At 50.7% G+C, this 15,433-nt stretch overlaps 3 protein-coding genes across 3 annotated transcripts; 1 reads left to right on the forward strand and 2 right to left on the reverse strand.

Moving 5' to 3' along the window:
- Positions 1–633: 633 nt before the first annotated feature.
- NECHADRAFT_94974 (uncharacterized protein) lies at positions 634–1,821 on the reverse strand (the record flags this gene model as incomplete). The annotated part of the gene is made up of 2 exons (XM_003049324.1): positions 634–801; positions 835–1,821. 2 exons carry the CDS (start codon positions 1,819–1,821, stop codon positions 634–636), a joined length of 1,155 nt encoding a protein of 384 aa, XP_003049370.1.
- A 658-nt stretch (positions 1,822–2,479) lies between these two features.
- Positions 2,480–12,190, reverse strand: NECHADRAFT_94975 (uncharacterized protein; the record flags this gene model as incomplete). The annotated part of the gene is made up of 6 exons (XM_003049325.1): positions 2,480–3,103; positions 3,139–3,908; positions 3,955–5,778; positions 5,836–10,528; positions 10,574–11,798; positions 11,853–12,190. 6 exons carry the CDS (start codon positions 12,188–12,190, stop codon positions 2,480–2,482), a joined length of 9,474 nt encoding a protein of 3,157 aa, XP_003049371.1.
- Positions 12,191–13,603: 1,413 nt separating this feature from the next.
- Positions 13,604–14,977, forward strand: NECHADRAFT_45294 (uncharacterized protein; the record flags this gene model as incomplete). Its single annotated transcript, XM_003049072.1, has 1 exon — positions 13,604–14,977. One exon carries the CDS (start codon positions 13,604–13,606, stop codon positions 14,975–14,977), a length of 1,374 nt encoding a protein of 457 aa, XP_003049118.1.
- Positions 14,978–15,433: the final 456 nt, after the last annotated feature.

The raw sequence follows: 15,433 nt of genomic DNA on the forward strand, positions 1-15,433 counted from the left end.
GACGGCTCCACAACCCCTGTAACACTTGCCATTTGTGCGTCTCAGTACGCGAACCCCGCGCTGTCACTGAAGTGATTGGGCGGCACGCGGATGTACAAGAACTCCTCAAGACACTGGGACGGCTACGCTTAGTTAAGTTGATAATGAGTGTTCACTTTATAGCCTAATTATGACCTAAGTAAGAGATAAGAATGAGGAATAATATAAAAGATCTTTGAAAAGGCTTATTCTATTATTGGAAGCCTGTGCAACTGCATCTTGACTTGACTCAGGTTGCCCTTGGAGCTCTTTTGAATCAGAGGTATCTCCTGTTCTTGTATGCCCAGAGCATTGCCGTTAGTCTCTACAAACAAGTTTATCTGTATCACTAGCCGACATGTATCATGACTTGTACCATGTCATAAGTTTTTGCTCTATTGATCCGTGTGTCTATGGGATTCAAATATCATAAGTATCGCCAATAATGCAGTTAAAATGAAATACAATCCAGGTCATCAACTGTGACCTCTGTTTCAAAACTTGCCAGATGCTAATATTCCCGTTCTGTATCTTAATTTCGTCAATCTCATGAATGCCCAGGCCGAAACAAAGGAAAAGTATAATCTGTCCACCAACTCAGCATGCTCTATGTGTCTATGCACGCCGCCGTGATGTTTGACGGCTTTTGGCGCGCTTATGTAGTGGTGTAGAACGCTTCTTCGTTGCCTGAACCAACTCAAGAGAAGACTCGTTGGAGTGTCTCCTCACCAGCTCTGTAATACCGTCTTCCTTGTGAACCTCTTGAATCATGGCTTTTTCCTTCTCAACAGCAATGACTCTCTCCTCGGTTTCGACTTCGGCCTCGATTAGGGCTGGTTGAGGCCCGATGCCTAAGATTCTGGGCGATCCGTACTCTGGTGGCTTCTCGGTAATACCGCACCAAGTCATGGCCTGATTCCACCATCCAAGGGGTGGTGGTGTCCAGAAGCCCACATCCGATGTATAGTACTTCTGATCCTCGGGGAGGTTGAGCCATACGAATGGCCTGTTGCTGTTGATCCGGCCCTCGATGATGAAATCACCAATCTCGTCTGGGATCCGGATACTCTCGGGAATTAGGATGGATTGATATGCTGGTATGATGAGATGTAGCTGAATGGGGCGGCAGTGTTGCTTTTTGCGCCCTTTTCGGAGTTCCCTGTCGTTAATGCGTTCCCGGGCTGCCAGCATGAACATGAAGACCGTGTCGAGCTGGTTGGTGTAGCCGCAAAAGCGAGGGTCTAGTGGTTTCTCCTCAACGAGATGAAAGAACTTGGGGTACCAGTCGGTGTCTGGATGATAGAGAAAGAACCAGTGCTCGCGATCTGGATCAACAGCAGTCTGACTCAAGCGCTCCCGGATCATGTCGTAGACATATTGAGGAAAATCTCGCTGAGCAGTGAGGGCCGTCTGAGCTTCAAGACTCTTTCCCATATCTCCTAGCTTGGCGGCTATTAAGTTGAGGGCTTGAATGCCCTGATATGTCTGGATGATGTTGGCACCCATGCCAAGTGTTGTAGCAACCATGCTGAACTTGCTCAGGAGCCTTGCCGTGTCGACCAAGGACTGACCCATGATGTGCATCTGGGGCAGGATGGTTTGGGCACTCCTGACCGTATCTGAAGCATTTAGGAGGAGATTATTGGTGTTTTTGACAACATCTCCAACCTTCGTGATCTGATAAGCGGCTTGGACAGTCTTGACAACTGGTGACTCCGCGGCGAGAGTGGTGGCGGCCTCAAACGCCACTTTTTGTAGCCTCTTGTCGCGAAGCGCTCTCGGTATTAGGTCTTCCAGCCCCATATTTGAAGAGCCAGAAGTCCGAAAAGTAAACAGGGTCAAGATCGGTCTCGAACGAAAAGACTCACGGGCGTGGTGTAAGGATGAAGATGGAGCAGGGAGCTGACTACAGGCGAAAAGGCGGTAAAAATAAGGCATGCATGATTGGACTGTCAAGGCTGGGCTGGAGTGCTTGAACCAATGGGAGGACGCCATGTAGCTGGGGTGGCGGCCCAAGGAGCTGACGAAGCCCAGCCAGGGGTCAAGAAATAAACAGACCAAGCAAGCACTTTGTTAACTCTTCTCAAGGGCTGTGACTCTTCTGATGAGTAGATTTACTCAAGATATGCTGAAGTTATATTTAGAAAAGATGATGCTTCAAATCTTGTTTGTGTCATTTACTTTCCTGCCTCTTCCTTCATTGGTTACCTGGATAGCTGATTTTCTCTTCACCCGCGCAGCCTAGGTTCTGCGATAGCGCATAAAGTCACCTAAACGGCGGCGGCGTGTATTGCATTCATGCGTTCGGAGTTGGATGTGAGCCGGTGAGCGTTCATACTAAGTTGGTAAGGTTCACATATTTGTCACCCAAATCTTGCGGCTTTCCAAGTCATTCACGATGAAAAGCGCCCATTTGCGAGTTTTTCCATGCTAGTTGCCTCTTCTAGAACTAACAGTTGACTTAGTTGGCCAATACTTGGACACCCATGTCTCCATCCTCCCACTCGCTATCATCATCGCTAACATTTCCACCCCCAAGATGTCCATTGCCGAGCTGCAGGCGACCAAGAGCAGATGACATATCTTCCTCGTCTCGAAGTTTTGTTGTCGAGTTGAAAAAGGCATGTGTATCATGGAGAGCCCGGCCTTGACACACATACCCCATCGGAGTGTGCAGGATATCAGCCGTCTGGCGGCGATGGGTCAACCACTCCAAGAGAAACTTGAGAGGCTGGCGGATCCAGAAACCGCGCGAGACCGGAACCCGAGAATCAAGCACCTCGGCGATTCCCAGCCACGAGAGTAGTGACTCGTATTCGTGATAGTCAAAGTAAAGCCGTCCAGCAAAGATGCCTACCTCGATGGGGAGCCAAGTTGGTACTGAGAATTCTTTTGCTGGTATAGTCAAATACTTGAGCGTGTTGAACATCTGCATTGACTTTGAAACCGGAGCAGCATAAGAAATAAGCCGCGCCCTAGGTTTTTCCAGCTCCTGAAGCGTTGGCAACAGCAGCTCAGCCTCCTCAGGAATAATAATGAGGGCGGTATCAGACCTTGTACTCCAAAGTATCCACTCGACAGGTCGCTATCGATGTCAGAGTCTTCGCTCGGACGATATACAGGATGCCCACTCACCACAATGTTGGAGCGTTTCTTCCCTTCAACGGTTCTCGCAAATTCTGGGGAGACAAAGAGCTTTGAAGTAGTCTTGGTGACACCAAATTTGCGTCCGATGCCTGTTCGGCCAATCAAGTCAAAAGCCTGGATGAAACGCTTTCCAGCGAGGCATCCAGAGTTCACAAAATGAATGATGGCGGGATCAAGCGAGAGAAAGAAGAGAGGGACAAGGCGTGTGGGCCTCTGGTTCTCGCGGACCTGCTCAACCTCAAATTCGATCTCTCTTTCCTGCTCGACCTCTTCAAAGGGTGAAGAATGGGTCTTCTGGTCGTTTCTCGACGATGTGAGTCGTTGCTCGTGCAGCTTGGTTGCGAATGCTTCCAAGGATGGGAAGTCAAATTGTGAGGGCTCTGCAAAGTCCAACTGTCTCACGCCGTAGAGCTGCTCAAGCGTCTGATCTTCTCGCAGCTGGATGGTCTCGAGAAGCTGACGTCTATTATCCTCGTTTTGGAGAAGGTTTATGTGTTTCCAAAGGGCATTGGTACGTCGGCAAAAATCATAGCCTTGCGCAAGGTGAAGTGACATGATGTTTTCACTCGCCACACAGCTCTGCTCAAGAAGCCAGTGGACCACGTCTTCAGACGTCACAGGCGAATGCTTTGTGAAGATTCCTGAATATGTGGTTCTTAAGCGAAGAATACTTTGGTAAACCTCTGGAGGTGCCACAAATGAAACCGACTGAGTTGTGCCAAGTTGCCTCAGTCTCATGGCGGCTATTGCGGTCAGCATCATGCTCCAGGAGTTCGTGGCGTAACTTACCTTGAACTGTTTGGTCCTTCGTTTGCCCAAGACCCAGAGTAACAGCTGCTTTGGCGTAGACTGGAAGCTTCAAGTCTGTGCCACGAGTGTGAGCCTCATCGATGTAAACGACGCAACGCTCGAGATTGTCTACAAACGGGCTTGCCAGCAAAGGAACGGGCTCCTTCTGGAAACGCGCCCGAACCATGATCCTGCTTTGATTGTCAAAGTATACCGCACCATCGGCATCATGGAAGATGTCGAGCCAGGCGGACGCAAGATCGTGATTCTCCATCTCGAGGATATGGGCACCGGCGTCGATTAGAATGCGGATTTTCTCGTTGCGGAGAAGCTCCAGCAACCCGGTCTCGGTTAGGTGTTTGCCATTCTTGTCCACAGCTGGATAGAGTTTCTGGTTTCGTGACTCTAGGAGATAACTGAGAACCTCTGCGTTCGTCTGCATCAGGCTTGGCAAGTCATCCTGCTTGATCGTATGGGGTAAGGTCCGCTTGTTGTCGTTGGTGCCGCTGAAACCGGTCGTGAGGTTCTTGCTCGATGGTACACTAGATAGGAGAGGAATGTCCCATCCTGAAGCCTGGAGCTTCACTCCAAACTGCTTGGCATGTTGCGGGAATGCAAAGTTGTTGAGGAAGTGGTTGAGCACATTTCGGTCAAACCTCACGAATTCCCACAGCTCGGCCATCTGTACCTTGTCCTCGGTGTCCAGCAAGTTCCATTGTTGCAGACCAGCTGGTAAACTGCAGGTGGAGATCAGGCGTTCGTAATGGGCCGCTGGATCATCAGACTTCATAATGTGCTGTAGACTCTTGTCCACTTGAGCCTTTGACAAACCAGTCTGGTAGAAGGCAAGACAAGTAAGCACGAGAGCCGTGTCTGGATGACCATACTCTGCCGTCTCAGAAGGGACACCCTTGGCTTCGTAAGGCACGGCAATGGGGGCCCTTTGAGGATGAAGACCGTACTGCACGTTCCAGCGCTTCTTCAGGCAGAGGAGCAGCACGCGCTGGGAGATGAGACCGCGGAGTAGATGAAGCATCTTCCACCCAAAGACATCATCTGCCAAGGCTTCAGCTGCGTCCTTCCAAGTTGACCGAGGGACATCGACGCCTGATACAATCATGCCTATATCCTTCTGAGCATCTTGGTTGGACGAATCCTTCAACTGAAGTTGCGGGAGGCGTCCTTCACAAATATCCGCCACAAGCAAAGCGTTGAGCCTGTCTTCCACTTCGGAGCGCAGGAAGTGAATAATTGGGTATCCTTGGTGACGCCTCCTCACGTCAATGCCGTCCTTGAAGTCCGACTGAAGATCTGAGACGTGGCTCTCAACGAGTGCCAACAGGTCCTCCACCACCCGCCATCGTTGAGGATGGCCGTCCACAGCTGTTGGTACACCACTGGGGTAGATCAGCTGAGTCTTCGCCGAGAGTGTAAAGTCAGACTCGTCGAGAATGTCACGGCATGAGGCATCCAGCCACCGCTGAATCACAATCATCTTCTTGGCCCGCTCGAGTTGCTGGTCGGCCATTTTTTGGAAGCCGCTCAACCTGAAGGAGAGAATATGCTCTGGCAGGCAGAGCATCACACCTCCTGTTGCACGAACGTCTCGGTGAAGGCCGTGATATAAATTCAGATCGGACTCCTCAGTAGGTGATCGTCGTGAAAAGGGGATATGGCAAACCTGACGGCCGACAAGACCACCGATACGGCTTTGCAGAACCTGTGCTGTTTGAAGGAGAAGGGCACGAGGCACTACCAGTCTGCACAGTTGTGTCTTGTCTGCTAGTACCGTCACTGCCATGGGCATGACACACGAGGTTTTGCCTGGAATGTTGAGTCAGTTCAAGGTTCTTTCATGTGGATGATGACGTAGAAACATACCTTGACCCATGTTCATCTGAAGCACCGAATTTGATCCTGATGCTGGCGAGATGATGGCTCTAGCCACATCTACCTGAGATGGGCGAATGAGTATGTTGTCAATCTCAAGGAGGAGCCACTCTGGGTGCTCACGAGGAGACCAGTTCGAGTGCCCTTCGTGCTCCAGTTCATCACGCAACCGCTTTTCGTCTTTGCTGAGCTCGGCGTCATGCATTCGGACGAACCTCTGGAGTTTTGTAAAGATAATACCATATAACAGCAACTCTTCTTTCATCTTAGGGCTTACATGCGACTTGTTCCTGTCTCTGAGCTGCTCAAGAAGCGTTACAGGCGAAAGACAAGGCCAGAGATTGCCTTGGTCGAGCCATTGGAAGCTGGATTCGCCCTGGGAAACGGACTCTCGGATGGTGGAAATATGATCATGTAGTAGTTGACGAGATTGAGCGATTGCCTGAGTAAGGCCTTCAGAAGAGAGCTTGAGCGTCAACTTTGTGTCGGTACTGCGGTGGCGAATCAGGGCCGCAAGGGACGCCTCGAGATCGTTGCCATACTGCTGTCTTGTGAGGTCTGGCGATGCCGAGAATCTCTTCACAACCCTGGAGAGTGTTGCTATTTCTGGAGAGACGAGGGAGAAGGTCTCTGGAGCCTTGCCGTCTTGCATAATGCTTGTGTCGGCAAACGTGCGAGAGAGCTTGTCCATGGATATTTCGTCCCTTGTAGCACTATCGAAGTCGAAGTCCTTTTTCATCAAGCCGCTTGTGAGGTGAGGTACAGTATACACGTCCCTGACATGGCCGGCCTCCGGAACCATCATTGATGCCGGCTTGGAATCCCAGATCTCGTTGTGCTTGTCGCTCACGGCTTGGGACTGTTGTTGGCGGATTTCCTTGGCAGCTTCATCTACCTGACCAAGATAGACGGAGAGCTTGAGATTGCGGGACAACCGTTCAAGTTCAGGTTGTATATTCTCCCAAGCTGTCTCCAAGTCGAGCCATTCGATGGGGAGCTCTCGGACCAACTCCTCAAAATCGATCAGAGAAAGAGCTGAGCCAGGCCCTCCTTTGTCGATGATGTGAGAGGCAATACTGGCGGCTTCTGCCACCTGAATATCGTAATACTGTTCCTCAGTGACCGCCGGCGGCTCCGATGACGTTGCTTGAAACCAATCCGCGTAGGTTGGTTGTTCGATGAGCATCAGGTCCCTCAAAGTCGTTTCTGAGGGAGCTTCAAATGCGTGAAAATTAGCAAATGCTGCGTAGATCGGAGGCTCGAATTTCCTCAACGCCGAGTTCTTGGAAAATGCCACAAGCCACGACACAACTCTCATGTCGATGTTGCTGTCAAAGGCCAATAATGCGAGTCGAAAATACTCATCGTAAGCTCCGACAAACTCAAAGTTTTTACCTAAACAGGCCTGGACAAAAGAGCCCCATAGCTCCGAGATGTCCAGGTCCAAGATGATTCTGATGTCTAACTTGGCGGCCACACGGTCGAACCCCGCAAGCGTCTCCCATTGCTCCACGATGGGTGTTAGCCTTGGCAAGTGGGATATGCCAGCCGAGAGGTCTCGTAGAGCACGGGTGGTCTGGTAAGTTTGACAACTCTGCTTGGAAGCTGGATGCTGGGCAGAAGAGTAGGGGAAAGCCTTTGCACCTGCGTGAAGGACCGCTGAGTCGCCAGGAAAACAGACACGCTCATAGACCTGTCTCCGAATGCGGCCTCGAAGACGTAAGCTTTCGATGGAATCATCGTCCCACTTGAGCTTAAACTCATCCCTCATCTTGGCTGTCTGATCAAACGTCTCGAGCTCCTCTGATCGCATAACGATGCTATCGACGAGGGGAGCTAGGCCTTCGTGTTGAATTGTCATGGTGAGGTGATCATCCCATTTGACTTTCTGGTAGATGTCGAGACCGGGTGGGTAAAGCGACCTTTTTGGAGAGAGAGACCTGATGGCTGCCAAGAGTGGTCGAGAGAAGCCCTGCAAAGGAGTCCACGGCTGGCTGCTAGTCGCGAGAAGACAGTGACGTGCCTCTTCGGTCCCAGTGCGGCCAGTGAGTTTATCGGGCAGGGGAAACGAAGTTAGAGCGTGCAGGGCTGCTTTCAGGTACAGGAGCAGTGGCTCTGGTGGGCAGTCAAGTCGGCCTAGCAGCTGGTTGACAGTGAACTTGGCGTACATGCCAGTATTTTGAAGAGTGACAGCCACATGTATCCCACTTCGCTGCCATCGCATGCTGCCGATGGGGACGATGACGCTCTTGTTGTCAGGATTTGCAACACCGCGCAGTAGAATGTGGCTGCACAGCCCGTACAGAGCGCCCACATCTTGTCGAGGATCAACCTCTGCGCTGAGCTGTGGGCATTGAAGTAGGCCTTTGGCGTTGACGAAGAAGCGAATTTCTAGACGCTTCATTTCAACTGACAAAGATCCGGAACCGCGCGGCTGGTATATAGTCAACTTGTCGGCATCTTCAAAGCCTTGGAAGATGCGGTAGATCTTTTGTGCAATCGCTGATCGAGGGTCAACCAGATAGGTGCCTAGGCTCGGTGGACCATTTCTATTCCGACGACCGTAATTCCTGGAAGCATAGCGCGAGCGAATATCAAAGACCCAGTTGGATAGCCTTGGGGCCCATATCCGTGGTTTACGTCGCATCTCCAGTTGTCCAGTCTCCAAGTTGAGCCAATGGACACAGTCGTCTACAAGTGGCGAGGGAAGATCGTAGCCCGTTTCGCCCTTGAATAGACTCCGTGGAACATGTTCCAGCAAAGCTCCCCCAAAGACGGCCTGAATGATGACTTTTCCTTTCCGAGAGCCAAAGTGAATCTGGTGCCCCTCGACTTGATTGACCAGCTGATGCTCCAGGATGCTGGACGGACGCGTCAGCAAGTGCTGCCCGCCAAAGAGTTCCCTAATGGCTGGATCTTCTCTCATCTCGAGAGGAAGCCGACCCAGTGGCATTCCATCCACAGTGAGGTGACCTTGCACCAGATGGTAGTGCACCACCTGGTTCTCCTGGGAGCCTGTCAAATTGGTCCCCGCAACTCGCGCCGTAGCCCACCAAGCGTGGTATCCTTCGAGGAATGTCCAACCAGAGTACCTTCTTCTTCCGAGACCCCCAGCATCACTCCATGTTTCATTGATGGCGTCTTCTAAGCAACGAGGATTCTTCTCGATCCAGTCCCTGACCATGAATCGCATGTGATAGCAGTTGGATAGATCCAGGATGAGAAGACTCTTCAGAGCAAGGCTAAGATCATCCACGCTGACCAAGAGGTGCTCTTGAAGAGCGATAGATGCCCGAAAAAAGCACGTCATGTCGTCGTTGGTGAGAATGGCAGGTTGATCTTGAGCGTCATCAGCGTGAATCGAAAATGTCTGACGGCAGAGCAAGGCAGCTCGAAACGCGTAGTCTGAAGCTTTACGGGCGGTTTCTCCCTCCGGAGTTGCCCGGACTTCGTTGCGCAGCTGCACGATCCAGTTGGAGGTGATGTGTCGAATTCTCACCAGCAGCTCATGTGCTTTCCCCTTGAAACCTTGGGGGCATAGATGGTAGAGCCGCAAACTGAGTGTGGAAATCGTGCTCATGCAGTGGACTTCCCGGCACGTAGATTCCAGAGACGTCAACCAGCAGGAAAGTCGGTCATGTAGTGTCTCGCAGAAGGGCTGATCACCAAAGACGACGTGTGCCTCCCGTAAGACTCCATGCTCCAGGACGGAAGGACCAGCTTGAAGGGCGAGGCGTGTGAAGATGGTCGTTGAAGCCTCGGTGCTGAAGTTGATGTTGGTAGATGACAACTCGGTGAGCATGGTTAGCCATCGTCGACCTCGTCCAGAAACAACCCGTTGATAAGCAGAAAACTCATGCGTGGACATATCTGGGGGGCAGTTGAGCTCGTTGGCGACGATCTCGTACGATGTTGGATGATACAATGTCTCTTCAGACTGATCAAAATCCTCGCATGGATCAGGAATACCCCCTGGGAGCCAGGGGCCAAGAAGGTGCTGAAACCAAGGAGTTTTAGGGAGGTCTTCCGCCCAGAGGTTGGTGTCATAGTAGGAAAACTCTGCTCCGAATGGCCGCATCACCTCACGCGGCGTCTTTGGCATCCTCATTTTGCGGTAATGTGTCTGGGTGAATAGTTTTTTCCGCGACGCCAATGTGATGGTGCCCATGCCAGCACGGCGCCTAGGTAAATAGTCTTTCAGCGAGTCGACCTGGTTGAGGAAGAGCTGAGGAGAAGGATTTGAACTGCGGTTAGGTCTAGGTGGACTCCCCAGCAAACACAAATTCCATGTCGCTTGTCGATAAGCCGCGAGGTGTTTGGGGATGAGAAACTCAAACGCAATGGCGGCTCTATGGGCGCGGTCCTCTGGGAGGAAATCCTCGTGGATGGCGATCTTGATGTTTTTCCGCTTTTGCTTTTTCTTGCATTTTTGGCAATCGCTCGTGTCCTTTGTCCCATCGGGTCGTCGCTGGCAATAGCATGACAAACCCTCGGTCTCTTGGATGAGTCTGTGGTACAGCTCGAGCTGGGTTGTCAACCGTGCTTCCTTGAGTGCCCTAGACTTTTCTGACTTTTTGTCGATCTCATCAGCCAGGTCCAACATTAGTTTCCCAGTACTAGTCGAGGTAGCAAACTGTAGTGGAAATGCCGTCTTGCGTCTTGGGTTGCTGAAGATGTTTTCGTCCTTCCAGTGATGTTCGCTCACACGTCGAGCAATATACTGCTAGACACGGGCAAGCCGTTCCATTTCTTCCATGGTCAATAGGCAAAGGACGTCCAATGCCTGAGGGACAAAGATTGGGTGATACTGCTTGAGAAGGGGGCATGCGGTTGTGGCTGCTCGGTCCATGTCCACCCAAAGTTCAAACAGTCTCAGGAGGTAGCGGCTCATCAAGAGAGGGTTGTCTCTGTACGCGGTCCCAGCCTTCTTGAGAAATTGGATGATGGCCGTCGACGACTCGATGCACATCTGCTCTGGATCTTCTGAAGATGGTAATTTGGTAGTGGCCTCGTGCTCGATAAGTCCCGTGTAGCGAGCTGTTAGTCGGTTGACTTGCGAGACTGTGCCTTCTTTTAGAGATGGAGCATCGCGTCGCGCTCCACGGATGAAATCAGCAGCCCTATCCCCATAGCGAAGATCGCGTAGAAATTTTAAGCTGTTGGGTAATTTGAGAGTAATGTCGTCGGTTGTTGCAATTCTTGTTGGAAGGCGAGGAATGCGGCGAACAATGTCAGCCTTGTGCATCTCCCACCTGGTGCCAACTTCCCGCTTCACAGCCCCAACGATGAAATCAAAAAAGCTTTCTGTCGCTGAGAACAGATTGTCGTACACGATGCGTAGAGGACCCGATGCGGCCTTCTGCTCAGACTCGAGCTTGGCAAGTCGACGGCATAGCTTTGCTTGGAGCATCAGTGTCATCTCGGGGTGCAGACTGTCGACACAGTCTCTGAGGAGATTGGCCAAGACAACACAGATGAGAAATTTGTACCACGCCCGGCCAGATCCCTCGTCCTGATACAGGTTGGAGAGTTGTCGACCAACTGCCACGCGAAGGACTAGCCAGTATGGAGAACGTCTCCAAGGCACCTCTGATGAATCCAGCACAACATCGTCACGAATTCTTTTGCGAATCTGGCGGACGGTTGTGGGCTTCCCCAGGCCCTCCAACAGCGACATGAGCATGTCGTTGACAAGGGCAGGGCTCGGACAATCTCGAGTTTCGATAATCGACTCGCCCCCCTTGGATGCTCGTGCAGCAAATTGATCAAAAGCCTCGGTACTTGATTGCTCGAGAAACTCGGTCAGGTTTTCTTGAAACGACTCATCTTTGAAGATGTGAATCGGTACTGCTACAGCCCGATCGGGAAAGTCGCAGGTGAGGGCATGGTTTGCGTTGAGAACATCTCGCACAGGAGCAGAAACCTGGAAAGACTCGAAAATGACGTTTTCGTGACTATCAAGGTCAACACTCGTTGAGTGTGAAGCACGAGTGGCAAAGAGGACTTACGTAGCATCAACGTGAATCAAAAGCGCAGCGTTCTGTTGCGCAACATGGAGAGCAAGCCAAATTGGGGACACTGGCTCAACGACGCCTCTCAATGCGTGCCGCAGGTCATCGCCAGCCAAAAAGCCCCGGTTCACGTCCTTGGTAGCTTGCAAAGACACGTCCAACGCCCCCGAAACCGACGGTCCCGCAGGTCGCAAGGTGGCCAGGGCCTCGTGTAATCTCTTGCCGAGATTCTGAGCAATGGCGGCCTTATCGCCGTCAAATTTGCGTGGAAGTTTCGGGGGAAGGACTAGGTGGTGAAACACAGCCTCTATGAGAGGAGATTGCTTAGAATTCATGATTGCATTTTACTGTTTCAAATTCCAGCAGAAGAAGACACGTGCTAGACGTTGAGCTTGTTGAAAGGATAGGCTGGAAGTAGTTTGAACCTCCAGGGAAGAATTGAGACGCGACGACGCGCGCTGGAGCACGGCACGAAGCTCCGTGACCTCCGGTACAGTGTGAGACAAAAGAGGAGGAAACAGCACTCATTCCGTTTGGGTAGAGTTTCTCGATGCCTAACTGAATTGTGGAGTATCGAGGTTGCCTGGTCAAATAAGTGCTCATTCCAGCCCTCCTTGGAGACGCTGGGCTTGCCATCAGCGAGGGGAAATCGTTGTCCGTCGACCAATGAGTGCTGAGTCTCATGGTGAAAGTGCCCCATCTTCCAGGTTTCACTGTGAGCCGCGTCTTGATTCACGATGAGCGCCAAGTCATAAGAAGGCCATGCAGGACAATTTGTCCTCTATCGGCATTTGGAAGACTTGATTGCTTCGCTAGGGTCATGTATCTCCCCCTGTAGCCCTGGCGATCCCATTCTCCACAGTGCCGAGTTCACATACCTACCGATGGTCGGCCTCCCGCATCTCGTATCCGACTTCGGCCGACGTGTGTCACACAGCTAATGCAGCCACACGCCCTTGAGTCGCAAGATAAGATGAGGATGCAAAACCAATAAGAGAGACTTTTGTTCTTGATTTATGCAGAAAGCGAGGTGGTTGGTGAGCTTCATACTTTGCGCACATTTGGTCGTGTACTGGTGTGCAAATGTTGGCATGTGTATTCTCCTCCACTAAGGGTATCTATCAAAGGGACAATAGTAGTAATAACGTATTAAATAAAATAATATAAAATATCAATTCTTAACAAAGCATTTCTTCTAAAAATTATTTTTCTACAAATTATTTCTGGATATCAGAGGCCTGTGACAACTGTCAGGGTCACCTGCTACGCCTCCAATGTTTCCCTGCCAATAGGAAGGGGACATGATCAATGAAGTTGAACAAAGATGCAAGCTTGACCCTTGAAAAGTCCCAGGGCTTTAATATTTGACTATTGTCGTCCCCTAAGGGTCCTAGCGATCGTCGACAGAGCCACATTTAAAGCTACCGTAAGTTGCACACACCAGGCTATCCCGCGGAGGAATTGTGCCACCTTTCTATCAGAGATCAATTGGAAGCCAAAATTGCATTAATATGAGTAAAGGGATATCCGGAAGCGCTTGGTGTGTCTGCATTTCCCCAAATTGTGGCGCGTTTGTCTAGCTTATAAGAGCTAGTCTTGACGATTTCTTGTTTGAAAGATCAAGATCGGTCCTCTCAGGGTGCATTTGTGCTTCATACGTCATAGACCTGCAGGTGATAAAAACACGTTCGAGCCGGTAAAATTGGCCACCACAGGCTCCATCCTCAAGTCTGACTCCCACAAACACCATGTATAGCCTTCTGGTTGTGGTTGCTACCGCCCTTTCACTTGCATCTGCATTTCAGCGGCCGATTCAGGCCCTGGACCATTCCCAAGGCTACCAATTCGATCCTCTCCTCCACCTGCCAGGAATCTCGCCATATTTCGATGCCGTTGGATTCGGGCTCGCACACGCTGTCCCAGAGGGATGCACTGTCGACATTGCTTCATACCTTATCCGGCACGCGTCAATCTATGCCAACGACGCCGAGTATGAAGACTACATCAAACCATTTCTCTTCAAGTTGGAGAAGCATCGTGGGGGCTTCTCAGGCCCCCTTAAATTTCTCAACAAATGGTACTCTCCAATTGACGAAAAGCGCCTGGAAGATGTCACCCCTTCTGGAAAGCTTGATGCCAAGCATGTTGGGAGACATCTGATGAAGCGATACCGGCACCTAGCATCATCAGTGAAGCGTGTTATGGCCGATACCAAAGCAAGGACCTATGATACTGCCAAGGCTTTTGTCGACGTATTTCCCAATTCTGGAGACATCGAGTTTGTCCGCGCCGACAAGAAGGACCTCAACAACGCTACTCGTGCTCTTCTTCCGCACAAGGCTTGCTCAGAATTCTCAAAAGACCCCGGTACCAAGGAACTACACGAATTCTTGAATGTGTACGGCAAACAAGTCTCACGTCGTCTTAGCCCTTACACGCCTGATGACTATGATCTCGACCCCAAGGACGTCTTTGCTCTCCAGTCAATCTGTGGTTACGAATCCGCCATTCGTGGAAAGCGCTCACCAATGTGCGACCTGTTCTCTGATGCAGAATGGCTGTCGTATGAGTATGCCTGGGATATGAAGTATGCATACATGGTCGGGCCACTCAACCCTCTCTCCAACTATCTTGGTTTCCCTTGGCTTCACTCACAGTCTCAGCTCTTCGACGCCATTGACAAAGACCCGGATGCGAACCATAACGAAACAACAGGTTGGCCTTCAGAGCAGCGCTTGTTTTTCTTCTTCACACACCGCGAAGTGCCACCATTCGTCGCCACTGCACTTGGCATATTTAATTCATCTTCACACGAAGGCTATGATGAATTCCCGACATCACACGTCAACCATGTGAGGGCATGGAAGATGTCTGATCTGATTCCCTTCCTAGGCCATGTTGGCATGGAAAAGATGACTTGCGATGGACCAGGTGACGATTCAGGAAAGGATGAGTTTGTGAGGTTCATTGCCAATACTGCGCCACGACCACTACCGCTCTGTCAAAGCGGGCCTGGGGCTAGCTGTCCGTTTGAGGTTTTTAAAGAGATTGTCAGTGCTGGAATGAAAAAGTACGGAGATTTTGACGAGGTGTGTAAGAATGAGGAGCCAAGCGATCCGTAGGGGCCGAGATAGTTATCCCAAGGCGTGAGGAGACGCTCAACCTCAGAATTTAGTAGATGTCCATTCCACCAGAGGTTTAAATCCTAGCTCAATAGCTATTTAAGATCATTTGTTTAACAAAATTAATGCAGTTTTTTTTGCTCCCTCAAGCCCATTTCGGCTCTAAGCTAGAGCAGCTCTCCTGCTACTGTTAAAGCTTAGGACACAAAGAAATGCCGACTACAAAGTACCTCAGGCTTAGGACAGAAAATCGGCATAGGGCTTCAGGCCAACCAGAGGATCGTGTGCCCAGCCCATCTAAAGACTAGAGAGACAATGAATTAAGAGCGGTTCTTTTTTTGCCTCTCCATTCAGATTTCTGCGTAGCATCTTGATGAAGAATGGGATTTTTCTTTTAGTATATTTAGCATGCTTATATAAGTAAGCTCACAAAAATCTATATTCCTTTTATCATTT

Source organism: Fusarium vanettenii (assembly GCF_000151355.1).
Source record: "Fusarium vanettenii 77-13-4 chromosome 7 genomic scaffold NECHAsca_9_chr7_10_0, whole genome shotgun sequence".
NCBI lineage: Eukaryota > Fungi > Ascomycota > Sordariomycetes > Hypocreales > Nectriaceae > Fusarium > Fusarium vanettenii.